The following is a 19,839-nucleotide window of genomic DNA, read 5'->3' as shown; positions in this document are numbered from 1 at the left end:
TAGGATTGGAGACTCTCTCTCTCCATCCGAATTGGTGGGGGAACGGGAAAATGATACGAAGAGATACATCGCCATGTGAATGTGGGACCATTTCCTGATGAGATGACGCTATTGCAGCAACCTGATTAACTAGACCAAGGAAAAAAGAAAACAAAGTTCGAAATCGTATTTGTCTAGGATGCAAGTTGCAACGATAGTCAAAAATGCATGCTAATGTTAATGTAAGCTGTCTTATGCTTTTGGAGGGAAGGAAGAAGCGATGAAGTTTCCGGTGCTATTCTCTCAAAGTTTCCGGCGTTGGCATTGACATCTTTTTCTTTAGCTATCTATTTGTCAACTCGTGCGGAGCTTGCACGGTACAACACAAACAGAATCATCGGGAGGAGCGTTTAAACTTTCTTAATTACCCTTAATTGAAATAGTACAAGGTAACAAAAACGAGGACATGATCATAAACAATTGTGTATCTACCCACTTCCTCGACTTCAACTCACAACTATCCATAATATAATTGCGCGAGACTCGACACATACATATGCTAACTTGGAAAAGACACATAAATGGTGTAACGACCCAGTCCGATGACGGCAGAAAGTGATCGTTTGGGCCGGAGGACCCGGACGAGGAGAAGCTCTCAGCAGACTTTTAAGATGGTGAAAATGGTAAGAATAAACCGAATAGCACGCCGATGAGAGAGCACTACTAGGATGTGTGACGTAAGAAGCGCATTTTGACTTAACAACGACGCATAGAATTGCTGCTCTAATTTCGAGTTTGCTCAGTCGAGAGCACTACTGGAATGTGTGACCTTTTGAGAAAGAGTGCCCACTTGCTCGGTATGAAACGAGCCAAAACTGATAATACCTCGAGTGAGTTCATTAAAAGGGGTCACAAATTATTTCAAATTGTTCAATAAGTTGCCTGAACTTTTTTGGTGCAATTGGCACCCCAAAGTATATGTTCTTTTGTTCGAATTGACCCTTCCATCTACATTACGGACAGCAATGCTATCATGGCTTTTAAGTCATCATTAATACCGGAGCGGCGTTCTATGTGGTATTTAAAAAAAATAGAATAAGGAATAAGGAACATCAAAAAAAATGTAAATATTAAGAAATTAGAAAAAAAAATGAACTTTGAAAATAATAATTATAGGAAAATATGAGCTGAATAGGGCAACCCAAAGCTCTAGTTGAGGTCGCGCAACCTCGACAATGAGACGTCAAAAGTCATCCAACCGTGGCAATTGACAATTGGTATTGCGCGTCCTTGGCGATAGCCCTCGTCGGCCCATGAGCTGCGTCGCCTTGTCGGCCAATGAGTGATGCTGCCGCCGCCACCCCTTGCAATGACATAATTCTTCTCTCGTTCTCTCTCTTTTAGGGTTTGGTCTTTTCGAAATACATGCTAACTTTTTTTTCCGATCGACCCTGAAAATTGCATGTAAGCGCCAATTGTCTAGTCAGCGTTGATGTTATGCTAATGCATCATTTTACAAGTACCAATTCGAACAAAAATACATATACTTTTAAGAACCTAATTGCACAAAAAAAAATTAGATGACTGATCAAACAATTTGAAAAAGTTCAAAGACCCGTGGCGGTGCTTTTATCTAGACCTATTAAATGGGTCAATACAACTTTGAATAGCCCATCTTAAATGGGTCTTAAAGTTTTAAGCTTATCATAAATGGGTCTTAACGAGTTGAGTGTGGAATTTATTTCCAACCTACCCATTAAGACCACCCCCGTTTTATAAAAATATATTTTTTTAAATCGAAATTATTTTTTATTTCTCTTTTTATTTTATTTTTTCATTTTTCTTTTCTTTTCTTTCTCTTTTCTTTCTTTTCTGCCGGTGGTCGGCCACGACGACGACCGGCCACAGTGGAGGAATGACCTCGCCGGAGGCCAGCGAGGCCTCAGGCTTGCCGAAATTGAGCGAGCTCGGCCTCGCCAATATGGCGAGACTCGAGCTCGTCGGCCTCACCAATATGGCGAGACTCGAGCTCGTCGGCCTCGGCCTCGCCAGATCGGCGAGCTTGAGCTCGCCCGAGGCCGGCAAGCTCGAGTCTCGCCAGCTCGGCGAGGCCGAGCTCGCCCAATTCCGACGAGCCCAAGGGCTCGCTGACCTGTGATGAGGCTCCGGCCTCGCCAATCTGCTGGCCGGCCTCGAGAGAGTTCAACCTCGCCGGATCTGGTGAGGCTCAGCTCGTCGGAATCGGGCGAGCTCGAGCTTCGCCGGCCTCCGGTGAGCTTGTCCTCGCCTGTGGCCAGTGGCTGGACGCCGGCCGGCCACCAGCCAAAAATAAAGAAAAATAAAAAATAATTTAAAATTGGATTTTAAAAAAATAAAAATTATTAAAATGAATACATGAAGTAAAATCAAATTGGATTTTATATACTAAACGCCGAAAAATATTTTCTAGTTCATTTTTAGGTTTCAGTCAAACACTGGAAATTTTTTTATTTTCTTGGATAATAACTTCATGAAAAATATTTTATAAAAATGTTGCATTTTTTGCGAAACAAGCAAAACCTCAATTTTGAAAAAAAATTATAAAAATATATTCATTAGCTTTGTATTGTATGAAAATGTTTTAGTAGCATAATTTTTAAAAAAGTCATAAGAAACAAGTTTTCCTATATTGAGTTAAATATGGAAGTGTTTTAACAATATGAGTCGGATCGGGTATAGATTGAGTATGGGTCGAGATATTTACATTACAAATAAATGGGTCATAAACGGGTTAATGGGTCAATTGGGATCAGACCATTTATGACCCGACCCGACCCAGCCGTTTAACAGGTCTACTTTTATCTCATCTTCTAAAGGGGGAGAAATGAATTCCTGCGGACCATGGGCTTGTTGCAAGGCCCAACTGAAGTTTGACAATGGAAAAGCTCCAGCCCAATAAGCAAATAGGCCCATTCTCTCCCAAAAATGCTCAAACCATTTTTCTTTTCCTTTTTCTAAAAATGTGACCCATTTGATTACTAAAAACGTTGCATTCGCTATTGAAATCTCCAAGTTTAGTCTGATGAATATTCATGACCAAAACAGAAAAGGTCTGATGAACATGAAATGGATTCGATCGATATCATACGTGCGTCTTGAGCAAGATGCATTTGAAATGTATTTGATCAAGATCATACATGACATCTTGATTCTGATACGATAATTTACCATAGTTTCTTGTACTTAGACTGTAATAACCTTTTTTTGCGATGGGTTTCCTAATATGAACCACTTATCAAGAGGTATGCTTCGGATTGATCTCGGTATCCACCAATTGCTTGGTGGCAACGATGGCCTTAGGTGTCGAGTGTGACAACGATGACACCAAGCATGGTGAGCGACGACAATGGCATTAAGCAATGAGTGATCAACAAAACATAAAATTGTAAAAGGACAAAAAAAAAAACAAGGCCCCTCCGCGTACAGGTACTTGGTTGAAGCATTAAGGCTGCGTTTGGTCGTCTGGATTTCTAGTCAGGATAAGATTGGATAGGATAGGATTTGAAATCCAAGGGATTTGCTGTATCCTATCTACTGTTTGATGAATCACGGAAATAAAGCCGGATATTTTCACATCTTACCATGCTCATTATTTGCTATGAACGTCATATTAATATAAATGAACCCAAGAATTGCATAAACGGAGATTACAAAAAATCTCTCTCATGATACTTTTACCTATTTCATTTTTATTTGCTTCTTTTTATTATTTTTGCCTCTCTTTTTTAATTATTTTGTTTTTTATTTCTTTTTTCCCCTTCCATCATTCTCTAATAAAATTTTATTAAATAGTAAGCTATACTAATATACCTAAAATATATAATAAATATAAATACATTAGTATTGATTTATATATGAAATTTATATCACAAGATATAAATAAATTTTGAATATATAAATAAAAAACGAAATTATTGTTATTTTTTTGTTATTTTGAATTTTTTATATTAAAATTCATATATTATTGATATTCAAATATTATTTTAATTTTATTAATTTAACAAGTTTTTTATTCGACAAAATTAACTTTAATATTATCAATATTATAAATCATATCCACCTTTATCCTACCTCCCCCATGAGATAATTTTATTCGGGTTATATCCCTCCTATATCCGACTTTATCCTATCTTGAGCAGATACCAAACACGGGATATGATAAAATTTATCCTATCCCGAATTTTATCCCGACTATCAAACGTAGCCTAAGAGATTTTAAATTCAAGAATTGGGATCACATGTTCAAATACCAACAATTGTACATAGACTATTTTAGTTCGAGGTGCAATTTGTGAGACATTTCATAAGTCTTCAAGTATGTCCGTGAATAATAAATAAGCAAGAAAAATAAGACAAAAAAATCATTTCGTTTTAAGTATTGCTGGCACTTCTAATCATGGAAAAGATAACACAAATGCTCTATGTATTGTGTTTTAATGTGCAATGCCATTCCTGAAATTGTAATTTGTTCAGTGTATTCAATAAACTTTAGCTCGATGTATAACGTGATCCCTGAACTTTTGTTACATTATCAATTTAGTCCCTAGACTTATTGAAAATGTTCAATATTATCCTTGAACTTATATTAATAGAGTCTGTGGACTATTTGACCCAAAAAAATATATAATATAGGGATTAGATTAAACATTTACCAAAAATTCAGGAATCATATGGAACAAATTAAAAGTTCAAAGATGATATTAGGCTAAAGTTTAGGGACCATACTAAACAAATTAAAATTCAATGACTATTGCACATTAAACCAAAATTTAGAGACAATTTATGTAATTATCTCTCTAATCATCTGCTATGCATAACTTCTTATTTAGCAAGCGAGCTACGTTTGCATAAAATGTTAATATGACATTTCATTTTTACAAAAGAATCACACTTATCCACCTTTTAAAAATTTAGGTATTTTTATTTTAGTAAAAAAGATGAACATTAAAAGGAAAACGAAACAAATTGTCTCTGAAACTTTGTCTGATGTGTAGTGTTGTCTCGAAACTTTTAATTTGTTTAATATACTCCATGAACTTTAGCTTAATGTGCAATGCCTTTCCTGAACTTTTTAATTTTTTCGATGCGTTTCCCTAAATTTTTGTTCGTGTTCAATTTAGTTTCTAAACTATATAAAAATGCTTAAAGTTATTCCTAAAATTAAATTAATGATAGGATAATATTAGATATTTTCATATAGTCTAAGGACTAGATTGAACGTTCACTAAAAGTTCATGAATCACGTTGAATTAAAAGTTCAGGAACGGCATCGTATATTAAACCAAAATTAATGTACTATTTGTCTAGTTATCCTAATTCTAAGGGGGTGTTTGGTTCAACTTTGGAAAGGGGTTTTCGGCCTCAAAAGCCTCTTGGGGAAATGCTAAACTGTTTGGCAAGAATTCCCAATGGGCTTTTGGCCGAAAGCCAACATTGGGAATGCTCAAAGCCCAAAACTGATTCGGACCAGCTTTGGACTTTTAGCATTTGGCAAATGCTGAAACTAACTTTTTTGCCCCAATTTACCTTTACTTATTTTGACTCATTCCGATTTTGCCCCTCTTAGTACTGTTCATCTTTTGCACGAGGGCAGCCGACACCCGATTGGGCCGGCGAGAGGCCGATGAGGTCACACGACCCAGTCGATGGCCACCTGAGGTCGCACGACTCCAGGCGGGTCGCCCGGCCTCGGGTGACGGCCACCGGCGGCAGATTTGGCTCGCCGGAGGTCGGCCAACCTCAGGCGATGGCTGCCGGCACCAGATCTAGCTCGCCGGCGGTCGTAGGCCTTCGCAGCTCCGGCGAAGGGTAGGGTAAGTTTTTTTTTTGATAAAAAGGTAAATTTCCAAAGACATTTGCAAAAAAATTTGTTAAATATTACTTAAGCCAAAGTAGCTTCACAAAAAGATTTTTTACCGAACGTCATTTACCTTTCTCCAAAGGTTTTAACATGAAGGTATTTGCAAAGTCTTATTTGTAAAATTGAGCCAAACGGGCCCTAAATTCAGGGAGGCCACGTCACCCGCGAAGAAGTCTTGATGGGAAGTGCCACGTCACCGGCATCTGTTGCCGCCGTTGTAGTCCCCTTCGGAACCGTTTCTGTTCAACCTGAGAAAGCAGAGAGATGCACGGGGGCATCGACCTCCTCCTCCTCCTCCTCCTCCTCCTTCTTCGCACTTCCTCTGTGCTCTGCATTTCGCAACCGAAAGAAAAACCTAACGCCGGCGATCGCGGCAAAGCTCGGGCAGCGCGGGAGCGAGAGAGAGAGAGAGAGAGAGAGAGAATGGGGAATTGGTTCTTCAAGGAGCCGCCGCCGCCGCCGCCGGTGGTGCTCGTGCCGCCGCTCTTCGACTTCCCCCCTCTCGCTGCCCGCACCAGGTCACCGCGCTGATCATTTCCTTCGCTCGCGCCTCGTTGTGAAAAATCCGTGTGGTTTTTTCCGCGGCAACTTCCCCGAATTTCTTTCTGTCGTTGGTTGGGGCACTGGCGAATCTCGTGGAGCTTGCTCCATCTTGGTGATGATCGTTCTTAGTTTTTTTCTATAGAGCTAACGGTTGCGAATCGGAAGCCGGCGCTCGTTTTTTCGCGCTGGTCAGTGTGATTTCTATTTTTTGGTTTAGCTGAAATGCTTGTGCTCGTGGAGAATCGTCAAAGAATTCAGTGGGGAGCTCTGATTGCGACTGTTGATTGGTATATTTTGTGCGATCAATGTGAAGTTGCACCACAAATACGGGGTATAGCGAGCCGGGCGCAGTTTTTCCCCGTATATGTTTGAGTTTATTTCTAATAGCTTATGAAGGCCTGCATTTCAGCTGCTCTGGTCCTTGGAAATGTTGTCTCTCCTCTTATCACTCGGCTAGGATTATAGAAGAGCAAGTCCTATAGATTTGATTACGTTTTCGATTACAATGTTGTCGGGCAAAAGATTATTTTGTACCCGGCCTACCTTACGCAGTGGATTTTTCCGGCTTTTTGGATCTTCACTGCTCTTTTATATATGAAATTGCTGTCTGCTGGTGTAATTTGTTTTACTTCAATTTGAGGACATATTCGGCGATTCGTGAAAATGAAGAATGTTTTGGGTATTGCAGAATGTTGGAGTCCTCGTACAATTTGTTATTCGGGAAGCTTGCTCTTAAATGTTTGTTTGACGACTATTTTGAGGATGCAAGACATTTCAGCACAAGAGTAATGTTAAAGCCAATTGATGATCCTCATGTGGATTTGGTGGCAACGGTATCCTTCCTTACTCTCGCTATTTGCTGGAGGTTACACGCATAATGCGCAAGATTCTGTGGACTTCTCTTGCTGCTACAGTCTCTTTTTCCTTGACTTTTATAGGTTTCCGGTCCATTAGATCATAAACCAGAAGAGCAAATTGTAGGAAATGCAATATTTCGATGGCAAAGGTGATTAGTTTTCTTCTGTGAATATGCTTCATTATTATGAGTTATGTTCTAAAGTTACTAATGATACTTAATCTTCTTTTATGGTCTCTGTAAGAGCAGTGATGTGGATGATCCTCATACCTTCGTGGATCTCTTCGTATCAAACTCTGATCCGTAAGAAAAATTATGTGAAGATAAATTAACTATCACTAGTTTGTGTTTACGTTCCCCGATTACAATATGAGGCTTAGTTTTGCTGTGGTTGCTGCGCCATAGGAACTTGCAGGTGAGATCATGTGCTTACTATCCTAGATTTGGGTTTGGAGCTTTTGGCATTTTCCCTTTGCTTTCGGCGAGGAGGTAAATTCCTACACAACTCATCTCAGTGAATTACTTTGGCCTCGCATGCTATATGGATTCCTTTTTATTTATTATTCTTAATTCGCATAGGTTCATTTTTATTGACACTGCTTTGTACTCCAGCAGAGCATCGTCAGAAGATTATGGTGTTGTGGGCTTGAGATATGGCTCAGGAAATTTATCCATGGGTGCCACTTTGATGCCATTCTCTGGTAAGTCACCTCATTATGCGCTTATCTAAATTTTTCTAACCATATGCCACACTCGACATTTATAGCTTTATTTTCTGCAGTGATTTTTTGTTATTACATTTGATTAGTAGTCACTGGTTAACTACTTCTTTCTTGTGTCATGGCAAGGCAGTGGAACAACATTTGACTCTGTCATTGTTAAGTTACCGAACATTTTACTCCTATCCTTGGTTGTATCTTCCCAATAGGGTGAAGGACGGAGTGAAGTCTGGGGAAAGTTCATCATCTAGAAAAACTGATAACCGGACAACCAAGATGAGATAATATGCTAGTACCTTGAAAGAATAACCTATTGATCTTCTTTCTCGTCAGTGCTAACTAACTCCCCTCTTCTTCATCAGAGAGGAAATTCTAAGGTTTGAAGTTGTTAATACTGTGGTCTTGCCTTGTTTGCATTGAGAAGGGTCATTGTAGCTTGTCTAATTACTTCTGTGCAGCTTACTGAAATGAAATTAGGGTCATTACATTTTGGTATCTGATACAGTGAAGGATGAGCTGCCGAGGACTGCGTGGCTGGTGAGCAAAATGGGAAGACTAACTGCTGGACTGCAGTACGAGCCACTATGTAAGGCTTCTTCATGTAGTGAGGCTAGTATAAGTCAAATTATTACATTAAGAACGTTTGACTTAGGAAGAAGATATTATAAATCAGGAAGATATGTACATGTTACTGCATGTATCCTTGTGAAAAGATTGGCATACCTCACACTGTGGTAAAGTATGCTCGGACCGGCAATAGCATGCAGTTGAAACTGGTCATCTGAAGGCATTAGATCCATTGTCCTACAATCCTGTATCTTATTCTTCTGGGAGCATTTAATAGAACTTTCTTTCTGAAAATATTATCTAGCGGGTGTGAAGGAGATAGAGCAAGCACGTTGTGTAATTGCAGCTGAACATATGGCAGATATCCATTAGTATAGTTCTGTACATCGGACACATGGCAGATTTTGATGGTCAGTCTTAACAACCTTTCGAAATATGCATGTGCATAATATCTAGGTGATGTGGATGAGACTATGAGAAATGTCTCTGATAGTTTAAGATGCTTGGATGATTTTTTGCCCTTTTTTGTTTTTTCAATTGCTACTTGTACCAGATGGGAAAGAAGACATTGCAAAATATAAGAACTTGCAGAACTGGAGTTGTGCAATTGGCTATGGAGGAGGATCGGGCAGTCCCTTGAGCCCTTCCTTCAATTTTAATCTTGAACTTGCAAAGAGTTCCCAGGTATCTCTATGCCCGGGTTTATCTAGCCCTATGGAGTGGTTAAGAACTCTGATGTAGTCTTCACCTTTTTCCAATGGTTCAATAGGTTATAATGTGGACTTTTAGATAAATGTTTGAGGTTGTTTGGAAGCACTCATCAAAAGCGTACAATCTTGTTCAAACTTAGGGCAGTTCTTTATTCAGAGTTTAAATGCAAGGTTGCCCTTCACAATGTTCGGTGTGAATCCTTTTTACCTTTATACAATGCTTGACATAGATTCGTTGATTATAGTTTGCTATGATCGTCTCACTTTTCTTGGACTGCAGTTCATTGCCTCATTTTACCAACATGTGGTGGTCCAGAGAAGGGTATGCTACTTTTCCCTTTCCAGACTTTTGAGTCATGTTGTTTTCATCCTTATGTGTAGGTAATCTCGTGTTCATCGAGTTTACTTTTAGCCATTTATGCTGTTTTTATTGTACTTGTTGCGTTCATACAAATGGAATTTATAATTAGATACTAATGGTATATACTTTAGCTGCCTCAGGTTACATATTTTACATAATAAGATTTCTAGTGGTTCAAGATATAAACAATGTTAATGACGGATACCGCCTTATCATGTTGAATTCCACAATTAATTGAAGAACCCCATACTGTATCTGATTACAATTGAGGCTATGTACGAAAATGTTGAGAAAAGAAGAAGGGCAAGGAGGAGTGAAGAAATTTCATGGATTTGGTAGCTACAGACAAGTGGTGAATCTGGTTTAGCATTGTCCTGTTTTTGGTTCCTTTTCGGCAGATACAGGTGATTAGCTTGCTTTTCCGTGGAAATTTCCGAGCTAGTGTTAAAATCTCACGTCATCGTTGTTTCTAGTAAACTTGCAAGTGATAAGGTACTTAAGATCACGAACACATCATTCTTTCTGGTTGCAATTGGTACTTTCCTGATATGTTTCCTGCTATGTACATTATGACACCTATTGTTGCATGGCATTGTTTATAAAGCTCTGAAGTGCGTTATCCGAACAGGTGAAGAACCCCCTTGAGGAAAATGAAGTCGTTGGAATCACGAATTATATTGACTTTGGTTTTGAATTACAAACAAGGTACTTTAAATGCTGGAGTTTGTTATTTTGTTGCAGCAGAATATCTTAATAGATGAACTCCTTACTATAGGGTCGATGAAGCCCAAACGTCAAAAAACAATTCGGAGTCTACATTTCAAGTTGCTGCGTCATGGCAGGCCAACAAGAACTTCTTGTTGAAGGTAAGAGATTATCAGAAAATTTTGTGCTCGTTGCTATGTACTGTAGCATTAAGTAGTTGATATCTTTTTTCCAGGGTAAGATCGGTCCTCTAAGTTCATCAATAGCATTAGCATTCAAGTCATGGTGGAAACCTTCCTTTACTTTCAGCATTTCAGGTATCTTTTGGTTACATAATTTTATGCATTTGGTTCGAACCAGCTTTGTTCCATGTATGAATTGGAACTACAAAGTACTGCTATGATATAATTATAATTATGCTAAGATCTTTAAGTGAGAGGGAGAGAGAAAAAATTCGAAAGCCACATTATTATCATTAGCTTCATAAACAAATACATAAGGTGGCTCTTATTATAGAGCATGAGAGATGCCCAAAATCTGTTAAACTTTAATTAGACCCCGCCTATGAACCACTGATTAATGCTATTAAATATACTTCATCAGGGTGGAATACTACTTGTGAATTGTATATTCACCAGATTTGTTCCTTTGGTTTGTTCCCCCCTCCCTTACCAGTCCTTTAGATCTTGATTTGGTGTAGGTCTTAAGCGATAAGGTTTGTGCTAGTGATCGGTGGAAGCAAAAAATAATTCTGTTCAAGAATGGCTTTAAAGTCAAGAGTCCTTGAAAATAGATATGTTGGACATAGGATTTCCAACCTTGATAATGGAATGTTGCCTTCCAAAAGATCTTGCATAGATTGTTGAAGTTGGATAGCTGCTCGAAATCTTGTATTCAATTGGGCATGAAACGACCTCTATTTCTGGATTATTACATTATTCGTCGTTCTATGGTTGTGACTGAATCTTCTCATCATCCTGCAGCTACTCGAGATCGTTTGACTGGATCGAACTCCTGTGGGTTTGGTATTCGTGTCGAGCATCTAAGAGAAGCCAGGTTTGTGTTATTCTCGTGGACATGTTTGTTGCCTTTGCACGAGACTGTAATTCAAAATTTCCACAACTTTGCACGAGGATTCGTAGGGTGCCTCAAGCTTTCCCTTGAAGTTCTTCTCATCAAATGAGCGTGACATTATACATATTGGTATTAATGACGAAAACCAACCCCGCTCATTCTTTTTTCGATTCCCAAACTTTTGCAGCTACCAGAGAGCCGATCCAAATTTCGTGATGCTGACTCCAAACAAGGAGCACCTAGCGGAGGGCATGGCGTGGAAGACGGGGAAAAGACCGATGCTGCAGTCCGATGTCAAGGCTGGAAATTTCGAGGGCCTACCAAAGGAATTGAGACCCTTTGAGAAGATTTTATAGTTTATGCTTTTTCTCGTTTCTATTCCCTGATCGAGCCACCTTTTTCTTCACTATTCGGTTAATATTAGATCGAGGGATTCTCTCGAGGCTGTGTAGTGGCAAAATGTTCCAGACGTTTCAAGACTGGATAAACCATCTTTTCATCTGATGCTGTTACCCTCGCATCGCACGCATTTGGTCAGATATAATCTTTGTAGTGGATGATCAAAAGGAAGTGAAAAAGGAAAGAGCACTACGTAACGTAATTCAATGGCCACATTCTTGTGGCTGAGATGTGATTTTGAGGGGTGGGGACGCTCTGAATGCGTCGTGCACCGTTTGGATGCAATTCCAGAAGCCAAATGGTGGAACTCTCTAGGACTTCCGTCTATCCCGACGCACCATGGTACTTGACATTACACAACAAAATAGAGGGGGGAATAAGAAAGAAAAAAGAATAAACCCAATTTCTTTGTTTTTTTTTTTATATTGGCCCGAAGAGAAATGATGAAATTCTCATTGGTCGATTTTCTGGTGTGGATCGAGCAAGTTTAGGTTCCTTTATTTTTTTTTTCTTATGAATAGTTACAGGGGATATTCTCGACGAAGCTCCATCACAAATTTACAAAAAAAAAAAAAAAACAGAGAGAGACTTAAATCCTTTCCCGGCAGCTGTCCCGGAGAAGTTTGTAAACCGAAACATGGCAGCTGCAGCAGCTGCTGCTCCTTCCCATTCACTGATCTGCACCTCCTCTTCCTTCTCTCGCTCCCGCCTCGCCAAGCCCTCCAACAAATCCGCCCTCTCCTTCCGCCGGACCCCCGTCGCCGTCGTCGTCTCCTTCCTCCGCCCCGCTCCTCCTCCTCCTCGATTGCGGAGCTCCGATTCCGGCGGGAGCAATCTCCTCCTCCTCCTCCTGGCGACCGGGAACCACCACCACCACCGCCACCCACTCGCCTCGGCTCTCGACTCCGTCCTCCTCGTCTGCACCTCGATCGCCCTCTCCGTCTCCCTCCTCGTCGCCGACGTCGACCCGGCCTCCGCCTTGGTCGTCACCTCCCCTAGGAAGCTCCAGACCGACGAGCTCGCCACCGTCCGCCTCTTCAAGGAGAACACTCCCTCCGTCGTCTACATCACCAACCTCGCCGTCAAGTCAGTGCCCCATTCACCCTCCCCCCCATCTCTCTCGATTGGGGTTTTCCGTCTTTATTTAAGAGTTCCTGCACGCTGCTAGTTGCCACCGTTCGTGCTTGCCTTTTTTGCCTTCTCTTTTTTAATTTTTTTTTTCTTTTGATTTGGTGCATGGCTTGGTGGGATTTTTTGTGGTTCAGGCAGGACGCCTTCACCTTGGACGTGTTGGAAGTGCCGCAAGGGTCGGGGTCTGGGTTCGTGTGGGACAAGGAGGGTCACATTGTCACCAATTATCACGTCATTCGCGGCGCCTCTGATCTCAAGTTAGTCACCTCCTTCTCTCTGGTTTTGCTTCCTCATCTTCGAATCTCGCTGCTAGTTGCTGCAACTCCTACTACACGCGCCCGTTGGCCGGGCAATGTAGATGAGTTAGCATTGTTTGCCTCTCATCTATGTTAAGTTAACTGGATATATATAAGGTGCTTGCCGGAGACAATTAATGAATTGTACCACTTGAGGTAGATTGCAACCTGCTTTCATGCACAATCGTAGTGAATTGCAATTTTTGTGGCTAGGTCTGTTTACTGGTGAATTTCGATTGAAATTTGGTTATGATTACATTGCCATTTCATCGGTAAGCAATGAATTGCTTCGCCTATAGAATAGAACCCTCCTGTCATGCTTCATCTGGAATTTGTCTGTCGACTAGAACTCTAGAGGCCAGGTCGCTGGATCCATTTCCTGATGCTAATGGATCAATCTGAAAGCTCCCGTAGTCTTCTTCGGTGTAATTTGGCTGTAGTTGCCCACAGGGTCACACTTGCGGACCAGTCCACGTATGATGCGAAAGTTGTTGGATTTGACCAAGACAAGGACGTCGCGGTGTTGCGCGTCGATGCACCAAGGGACAAGCTTAGACCAATCCCAATTGGTATCTCCGCGGACTTGCTTGTTGGTCAGAAAGTCTATGCAATTGGCAACCCTGTAAGCACGGACATTCGCTTTACCATTCGAACGGTGTTTTCGCTGTTCCTGTCCATGATTTGTGGTCCAGGTCTTACCTATAAAGTCTTGTGAAGTATAATTTCCGTTTTCCTTTCCCGGTGAAATATGTTCATTTCAAGAGCTTTTACCTAGTATAATTACTTCACAACCCATGTATGCGTGATACATCTGAATAATGTGCATTGTTTCTTTCAACTAGCATTTCGGCAAATTTCAGATGCTTATTTTGGACATAAAACCTTCATATTACCTCAATTTGATAACTTCTAAATTTTTTCATGTGAAGAATATGGTACGGTCACTTTTGAATGTCTTAAGATATGCGTCTATTTTTTTTTCTTTTGTAATTTTAGAGGCTGAGTGAGTCATGTGGTTTAGTTATTGCTCGGCATGAACGTGGTGGGCAGGAGTGGCAAAGTTTAGGTCTTAGCTCTAGTATTTAAGAGATTGCATGGAATTCAATTTGGTTGAAATCCGAACTTTGTTTTGTGGATATAATCATTTGATATGATGTTTGTTTTCTTGCAGTTTGGACTAGACCATACCCTCACCACTGGTGTTATAAGGTATGATACTGTGAGAAAGGAGCTCTGCAATGTCAAAGAAGAGCATCTTCCGTTTTTTCATGCTGCCTTTTATTTCCATTTGTATTTTTTTGGAGATGTCTTGCATTTACATACACAAAGTTTTCGCAGTTAGGAATCTGCACGCTTAATCCAATTTAGTGGTACTGAAAAGAAAAGGCAGAGTGGTAATCAGTTTTGAGGGCACATTATTGGAGGGGTAATTAGACTAAAAAAATTAATTGATCCTTGGCCACGAAAATAATCAAGGAGCTTTTAATCATTGAGACTCTCCCTATAGCTTGACTGGATTAACGGCAGTTTTAATGTTCCATATTTGTCCCAATTACAGTTGGGTCTAGCTTCAAATAGTGATCTTAAAGTTCTTACAAGTTGAAAAGGACATGATCTCTTAAACTGGAGAATATGCTTGAGGAATCAGCTGTTTCCAGTTTATCCATCCTGCACTAAGTCTGGAACTAAAGAAGAAACCGGGCAGATAACGTGAAAGACAAATGCATGCTTCTGATTTTTTTTTCGGGCCAAGCATGCTTGATTGACTTACAAGTTATAAGTAGAGAATTTTGTATATTTGAAGTGAATGTCCCTCTCATTTTATCCCCTTCCTCTTGCAGTGGCCTTCGCAGAGAAATCAGTTCTGCTGCCACTGGGCACCCAATACAAGATGTCATATAGACAGATGCTGCAATCAATCCTGGTAATAGTGGGGGGCCGCTACTAGACAGTTCAGGAAGTCTGATTGGAATTAACACAGCAATATACTCTCCATCCGGTGCTTCCTCAGGTGTTGGATTTTCAATTCCTGTTGACACTGTGAGTATTTGTTGGACTTTTTTTGTATCCTTCAAGGCCTTTGCAGTATGCATTCTGTAGTTGAAGTCAATACTGGCATAATTCAATTCTCGTAGCATAATTCAATTCTCATCTGCTTTATGAGTAAGTCATCGATACAAATTTATTGATCCAGGTTGGTGGAATTGTTAATCAGCTGGTAAAGTTTGGCAAAGTCACTAGACCAATTCTGGGTATTAAGTTTGCACCTGATCAATCTGTGGAGCAGTTAGGAGTAAGTGGAGTGCTTGTGCTAGATGCCCCTGCTAATGGACCAGCTGGCAAAGCAGTATGCTCGATCTTCTTCTGGCATCATATCTACTATGTCTCTTCACAAGTTTAGTTCTGTTGAGACAAAGGCTCTGCTTCAATGCAGATAATGCTTAATTGTTTTTAATCTGGCAGGGCCTACTACCAACCAAACGTGATTCCTATGGTAGGCTTATTTTGGGTGACATCATAACATCAGTCAATGAAAAAAAAGTCAGTAATGGCAGTGATTTGTACAGAATTCTTGATCAGTGTAAAGTGGGTGAAACGGTATGTGCTTTATGAGCTGCTCGATTTTATTATTGGTGGTGCATGCTAAATGAATGATAGCTATCTTACGTGATATGAGCCAGAAATCAAAGCTATAGCTGTATGAATTAAAACTGCATCAAACTTTAAGTAGGCTGTCATATTAATCGAATCTTGGATGTTCTTATGCAGGTGACTGTGGAAGTTTTGCGTGGTGATCACAAAGAAAAGATACCTGTTGTCCTTGAACCAAAACCAGACGAGTCATGATTAGCCAAATGGTTCGAGATTGCAGTTTTGTGCAGTACATTTAACGAGTTAATACCATTATTTTTGTGCATCTGCCCTTTTCTCTGGTTAAGTCATGTTGTACATATTCCTTGTTTGTGCTGAATGCCCGCCTAAATTGTAAAAGCAAGCATAATACCAAAATGCAATTATGACATTTTATACAGCTGTTGCTAAGTTTCTTCCTCATATATCACAATACCTGGGTTAGACAAGAAGCACAGCCCACTCGACAATCGCCATTACCAGTGTAATGGGAAATGCTAAACTGGAAATAATGCAGAAGTCAACAACAAACCAAGTAAGCCTGGTCAGAGATTGATGTGCAATGGGACAAGCATGTATTCCGATTTCAGATCTTGTTCGTGCAAGTGGATGATTTCTGTTCCTCCACTGGCAATGCCTAATGGACAGCATGGGCACAGTCAGACCGAACTGTCATAAGAAGCCATGGATAGAAAAGTAGGAAGCTTTTATGCTTGAAACTTAAGATCGGTGCTCATTATTTACAGTGGAATGGACGCTTTTCAAATGAGGAGCCTAAATTATGAGGCCTGGGCAAGAAAGCGTATATATCAGGATACAAATCCAGCAAAACTTTGTGCATTTTTCAAGCAGGCAGTCAGTGATTGTTGTCAAAAACTCCATGTGGCCATTCCTCTTTTTTATTTTTATACATCTTTTGTGCGGCAAATGAAAAATTGATCACCACCCGAAAAGTTGGTATTGAGAAGTTGAGCATAGGCAATGCCTGCAATTTGCAATGCACGATAGACAGCAGAAACTGTCACCTTTTGGTGGCTCCACCTGAATCAAGAAGGTGAAGTGGAAATCACATGTGAGGCCAAGTACATGGCGATGGCTATAATGCCAGTACACTATGCTCAAAAAGGTATTCACCTCAATCACCATCCCTGGTTTTTCAAGCACCTACCATCATTTTCCCATGCATTCGGGTATGCATCTTTTGATTTCTTGAAGTCGATGTTTAAAGGAAAGATGCAGATGCAATCTTCCAAATTATTCGCAACATCTCAATACACGAGTTAGGCAATTTCACACGGCTTGTGTATTGTTACGTTGAGTGAAGCTCATGAAACCTATTAGGCCGATAATCTCACCGGAATCTTCTTATTATAGTCTGATAACTGTCCTCATCGAGTCTATCACTGTTTTCTCTGATTACTCGGGATTTCGGAAGCTCGAGAACCACATTAGAGAAGATCATATCAGTAATTCCCGACTGCTAATCGCGACTCGTCACCCCGGTGAGGTCGAGAGGTCGGCATTGTGGTTTACCAACGGAAATAACCTCCAAGAAAGATGATAGGGAACCTTATCGAGCCCAACATGAAGGACCAGGAGATTGATAACTAAATGTGGTACTGAGTCGTGCACAATCAATAGTTTTACCAGACGACGACGATGGAATCAGATAAATGGTCCTCCCTCTGCTGGTCTGACTTTCCATGGACCATGTGTGTCTCTTGTCCTTGGATTTTATGACCACTCCGACCTACTTCGACTGTCCAGGATCATTATACGTATAAACGAATGGTTTAACTTTTTTAATTTAAGCAACATTCACACTGTCCTTTCACAAATCTGTGCCCTAGACTCTCGGGCTACTACTGAAACTTCATTCAGAAATTTCTAATATTTACCCATGTCTTGTCTAGCTATCTGCCCCCTTTTACTCTTTTCCATCTTGCTCCAAGTCATGTAATAGTTGGAGCATTCCAGCTCTGCAGTGAAATGAATCCAAAGCTTTGGATGAAAGCCTGCAATTATCTTGAGAAATCAAGGCACAAAAAGGCCATCTAAAAGGAAAGAGGAGGCAAATTATCAATTAACAAGCGATTTAGCATATATATAATACTCAGACAACATCCATTCTGTTATTTAATTTTCCGCTCTCTCAGCTCTGAGAAGTAAAAAATACATTCAAAGCGGGGGCAAACAAAAAACAGAAATCAAAGTTATGTACAAGTTTATTCATTATCATCATGTTAGCCAAGTTTTCTTTCCTCTGTTTTTTCACTTTTTTTTTTTTACCGCAACAACACAGAGATACCCTCTTTCAGCTTATAAAAGGGTGTGACATACTGAAGCATAGTTGCTAGTGCGATCAACCCTTTTTTCTTCCTGGTTCTTAAGCCAAAAAAGAAAGAAGAAGAAGAGATGACAAAGATGGAGGGAGGACTAGGAGGGAGTCAACTCAAGAAAGGCTTGTGGACTGTGGAAGAGGACAAGCTCCTCATGGACTATGTAACAGAAAATGGGAAAGGAAAGTGGAATTCCATAGCTAAGAGGACAGGTTGTAGAGACAAAATTGTCCTCTTCTTTAATATGTTCTCACTTGTTTTGCTTTGTCTTTTCGAGATGAACTCACGGTCAAACCACAATGGCTTTGTGATGTATAGGATTGAGAAGATGTGGAAAGAGTTGCAGGTTGAGGTGGATGAATTACCTGAGCCCGAATGTCAAGCAAGGTCGCTTTACTGAGGAAGAAGATGACCTCATTATTAGACTCCATAATTTGTTGGGCAACAGGTTACTTGCTTTCTTCTCTCTTTAAATATTCCTAGTGTCTATTTTTCAGCTATGAGAACCTCAGGCAAACTTGAATGGTAAAAGAAGCTATTTAGAGAGAAGATTCTCGTCATGATTATTCTTTGTTTCACTAGAGATCTGTTATTCAGCAAAATTCTTGGTTGGACTCATTGTTGTCTGGTCCCTCTGATATGATGATGCACCTGATAAAGCAGAACATTATATGTACACAAGGAACATTTCTCTCATAGGATTAGGAAATTCCAACATGGAAAATATGGAGGTAAAATTTTACAGTACAAGCAAATGTTAATCCCATTCTCTTCCTACTTTTTACTCTAGGTAAATTTTTCCATCCATAGTACAATTTGAGTTGCGCACATTTTTTATACTTATCGGTGTCAAAATCGATGCAAATGTATGGTAGCAAACTGGGATCTCAACTCTAATTGAGGAAATTATTTCCCCCCACTAGGTGGTCTTTGATTGCGAAACGGGTGCCCGGTCGAACAGATAATCAAGTGAAGAACTACTGGAACACTTGTTTGAGCAAAAAGCTGGGCATCAAAAAGCAAATTTGTGAAGTTGGGAGGACAAAATCTAGGATCTTGCATATTTCTGGGAGTTCAACACATCGGAACTCTATATCATCTTGTGCTGGCAACAGCGGGTCTTCGGAATTGAATGTGGACAACAAAAGTCTGAAATCCCAGGAGACATTGGACCTGCCGGAGTTGACGAGCAAAGAAGAGTATTCCACCACCTCTTTCTGGGATTTTGAATCCGATTTAGAGGTGAATCTAAGCACGATGGAGTTTTCTGGATGGACATTCTCTTCCTTGTAATGAGCATCATCCAAGGGTATTTTCTTACTAGTCTATCTGTTGAATTAGTAGCAGCGAGCTGGTGCAATAACCATAACAGATGCTTGTTCTCCTGGCAAAATGCTGAAGCTTGCATCGAAGACTGAAATCATCATGTCTAAGCGCATATTATTTCTAATCTTGGTTTCTTTATCATTGGGTGATAGTCTTTACGACAGTTTTAATAAATAAGCAATCATAATCCTGTATCAGTCCACAGGAAGAAAAGTATACTTTCACGGGGCCTCCAGTAAAAATAAAGAGTCTAGAATGTCAATCAGACCAGAAGAGGCATCCCTGATATGTGACTCAACACAAA

General features: G+C 40.2%; 3 protein-coding genes across 5 annotated transcripts; all 3 read left to right on the top strand.

The window, feature by feature from the left end:
* Window positions 1-6,110: 6,110 nt before the first annotated feature.
* LOC115688293 (uncharacterized) lies at window positions 6,111-11,942 on the top strand. 3 transcript variants are annotated; one of them, XR_008817053.1, is made up of 14 exons: window positions 6,111-6,396; window positions 7,110-7,254; window positions 7,360-7,427; window positions 7,527-7,580; window positions 7,683-7,766; window positions 7,890-7,978; window positions 8,502-8,582; window positions 9,117-9,247; window positions 9,554-9,595; window positions 10,263-10,339; window positions 10,410-10,500; window positions 10,575-10,656; window positions 11,315-11,395; window positions 11,601-11,686. XR_008817053.1 is itself a non-coding variant. In XM_030614088.2 (14 exons), exons 1-14 carry the CDS (start codon window positions 6,143-6,145, stop codon window positions 11,767-11,769), a joined length of 1,437 nt encoding a protein of 478 aa, XP_030469948.2. In that variant the 5' UTR covers window positions 6,114-6,142; the 3' UTR covers window positions 11,770-11,942. The 3 variants fall into 3 exon arrangements, 2 of the variants coding, with proteins under 2 accessions (XP_030469948.2, XP_030469947.2); XM_030614088.2 differs by having other exon boundaries at window positions 6,114-6,396; window positions 7,893-7,978; window positions 11,323-11,395; window positions 11,601-11,942; XM_030614087.2 differs by having other exon boundaries at window positions 6,115-6,396; window positions 11,323-11,395; window positions 11,601-11,942.
* Window positions 11,943-12,393: 451 nt separating this feature from the next.
* LOC115688292 (protease Do-like 1, chloroplastic) lies at window positions 12,394-16,272 on the top strand. Its single transcript, XM_030614086.2, is given in 8 exon segments — window positions 12,394-12,898; window positions 13,078-13,200; window positions 13,690-13,861; window positions 14,411-14,448; window positions 15,081-15,279; window positions 15,434-15,586; window positions 15,703-15,837; window positions 16,009-16,272. Coding segments are annotated over 8 exon segments (1,347 nt in total). The 5' UTR covers window positions 12,394-12,449; the 3' UTR covers window positions 16,087-16,272.
* A 1,881-nt stretch (window positions 16,273-18,153) lies between these two features.
* LOC115688295 (transcription factor WER-like) lies at window positions 18,154-19,659 on the top strand. Its single transcript, XM_056313686.1, has 3 exons — window positions 18,154-18,421; window positions 18,528-18,657; window positions 19,133-19,659. The coding sequence occupies exons 1-3, from the start codon at window positions 18,286-18,288 to the stop codon at window positions 19,500-19,502; spliced, it is 636 nt and encodes a 211-aa protein (XP_056169661.1). The 5' UTR covers window positions 18,154-18,285; the 3' UTR covers window positions 19,503-19,659.
* Window positions 19,660-19,839: the final 180 nt, after the last annotated feature.

This window comes from Syzygium oleosum, unplaced genomic scaffold (genome assembly GCF_021117445.2).
Source record: "Syzygium oleosum isolate NSW1041296 unplaced genomic scaffold, Sole_v2.1 Sole_v2.08, whole genome shotgun sequence".
NCBI classification, from domain to species: Eukaryota; Viridiplantae; Streptophyta; class Magnoliopsida; order Myrtales; family Myrtaceae; genus Syzygium; species Syzygium oleosum.
This window is presented reverse-complemented; position numbering and strand designations above follow the sequence as displayed.

Coding starts and splice junctions, on each gene's coding strand:
- LOC115688293 (XM_030614087.2), top strand. CDS start 6,143: ATGCACGGGGGCATCGACCTCCTCCTCCTCCTCCTCCTCCTCCTTCTT. Junction 7,428..7,526: donor GCAATATTTCGATGGCAAAG/GTGATTAGTTTT, acceptor CTGTAAGAGCAG/TGATGTGGATGATCCTCATA. Junction 7,581..7,682: donor TTCGTATCAAACTCTGATCC/GTAAGAAAAATT, acceptor GCTGCGCCATAG/GAACTTGCAGGTGAGATCAT.
- LOC115688295 (XM_056313686.1), top strand. CDS start 18,286: ATGACAAAGATGGAGGGAGGACTAGGAGGGAGTCAACTCAAGAAAGGC. Junction 18,422..18,527: donor TTCCATAGCTAAGAGGACAG/GTTGTAGAGACA, acceptor TGTGATGTATAG/GATTGAGAAGATGTGGAAAG. Junction 18,658..19,132: donor CATAATTTGTTGGGCAACAG/GTTACTTGCTTT, acceptor TCCCCCCACTAG/GTGGTCTTTGATTGCGAAAC.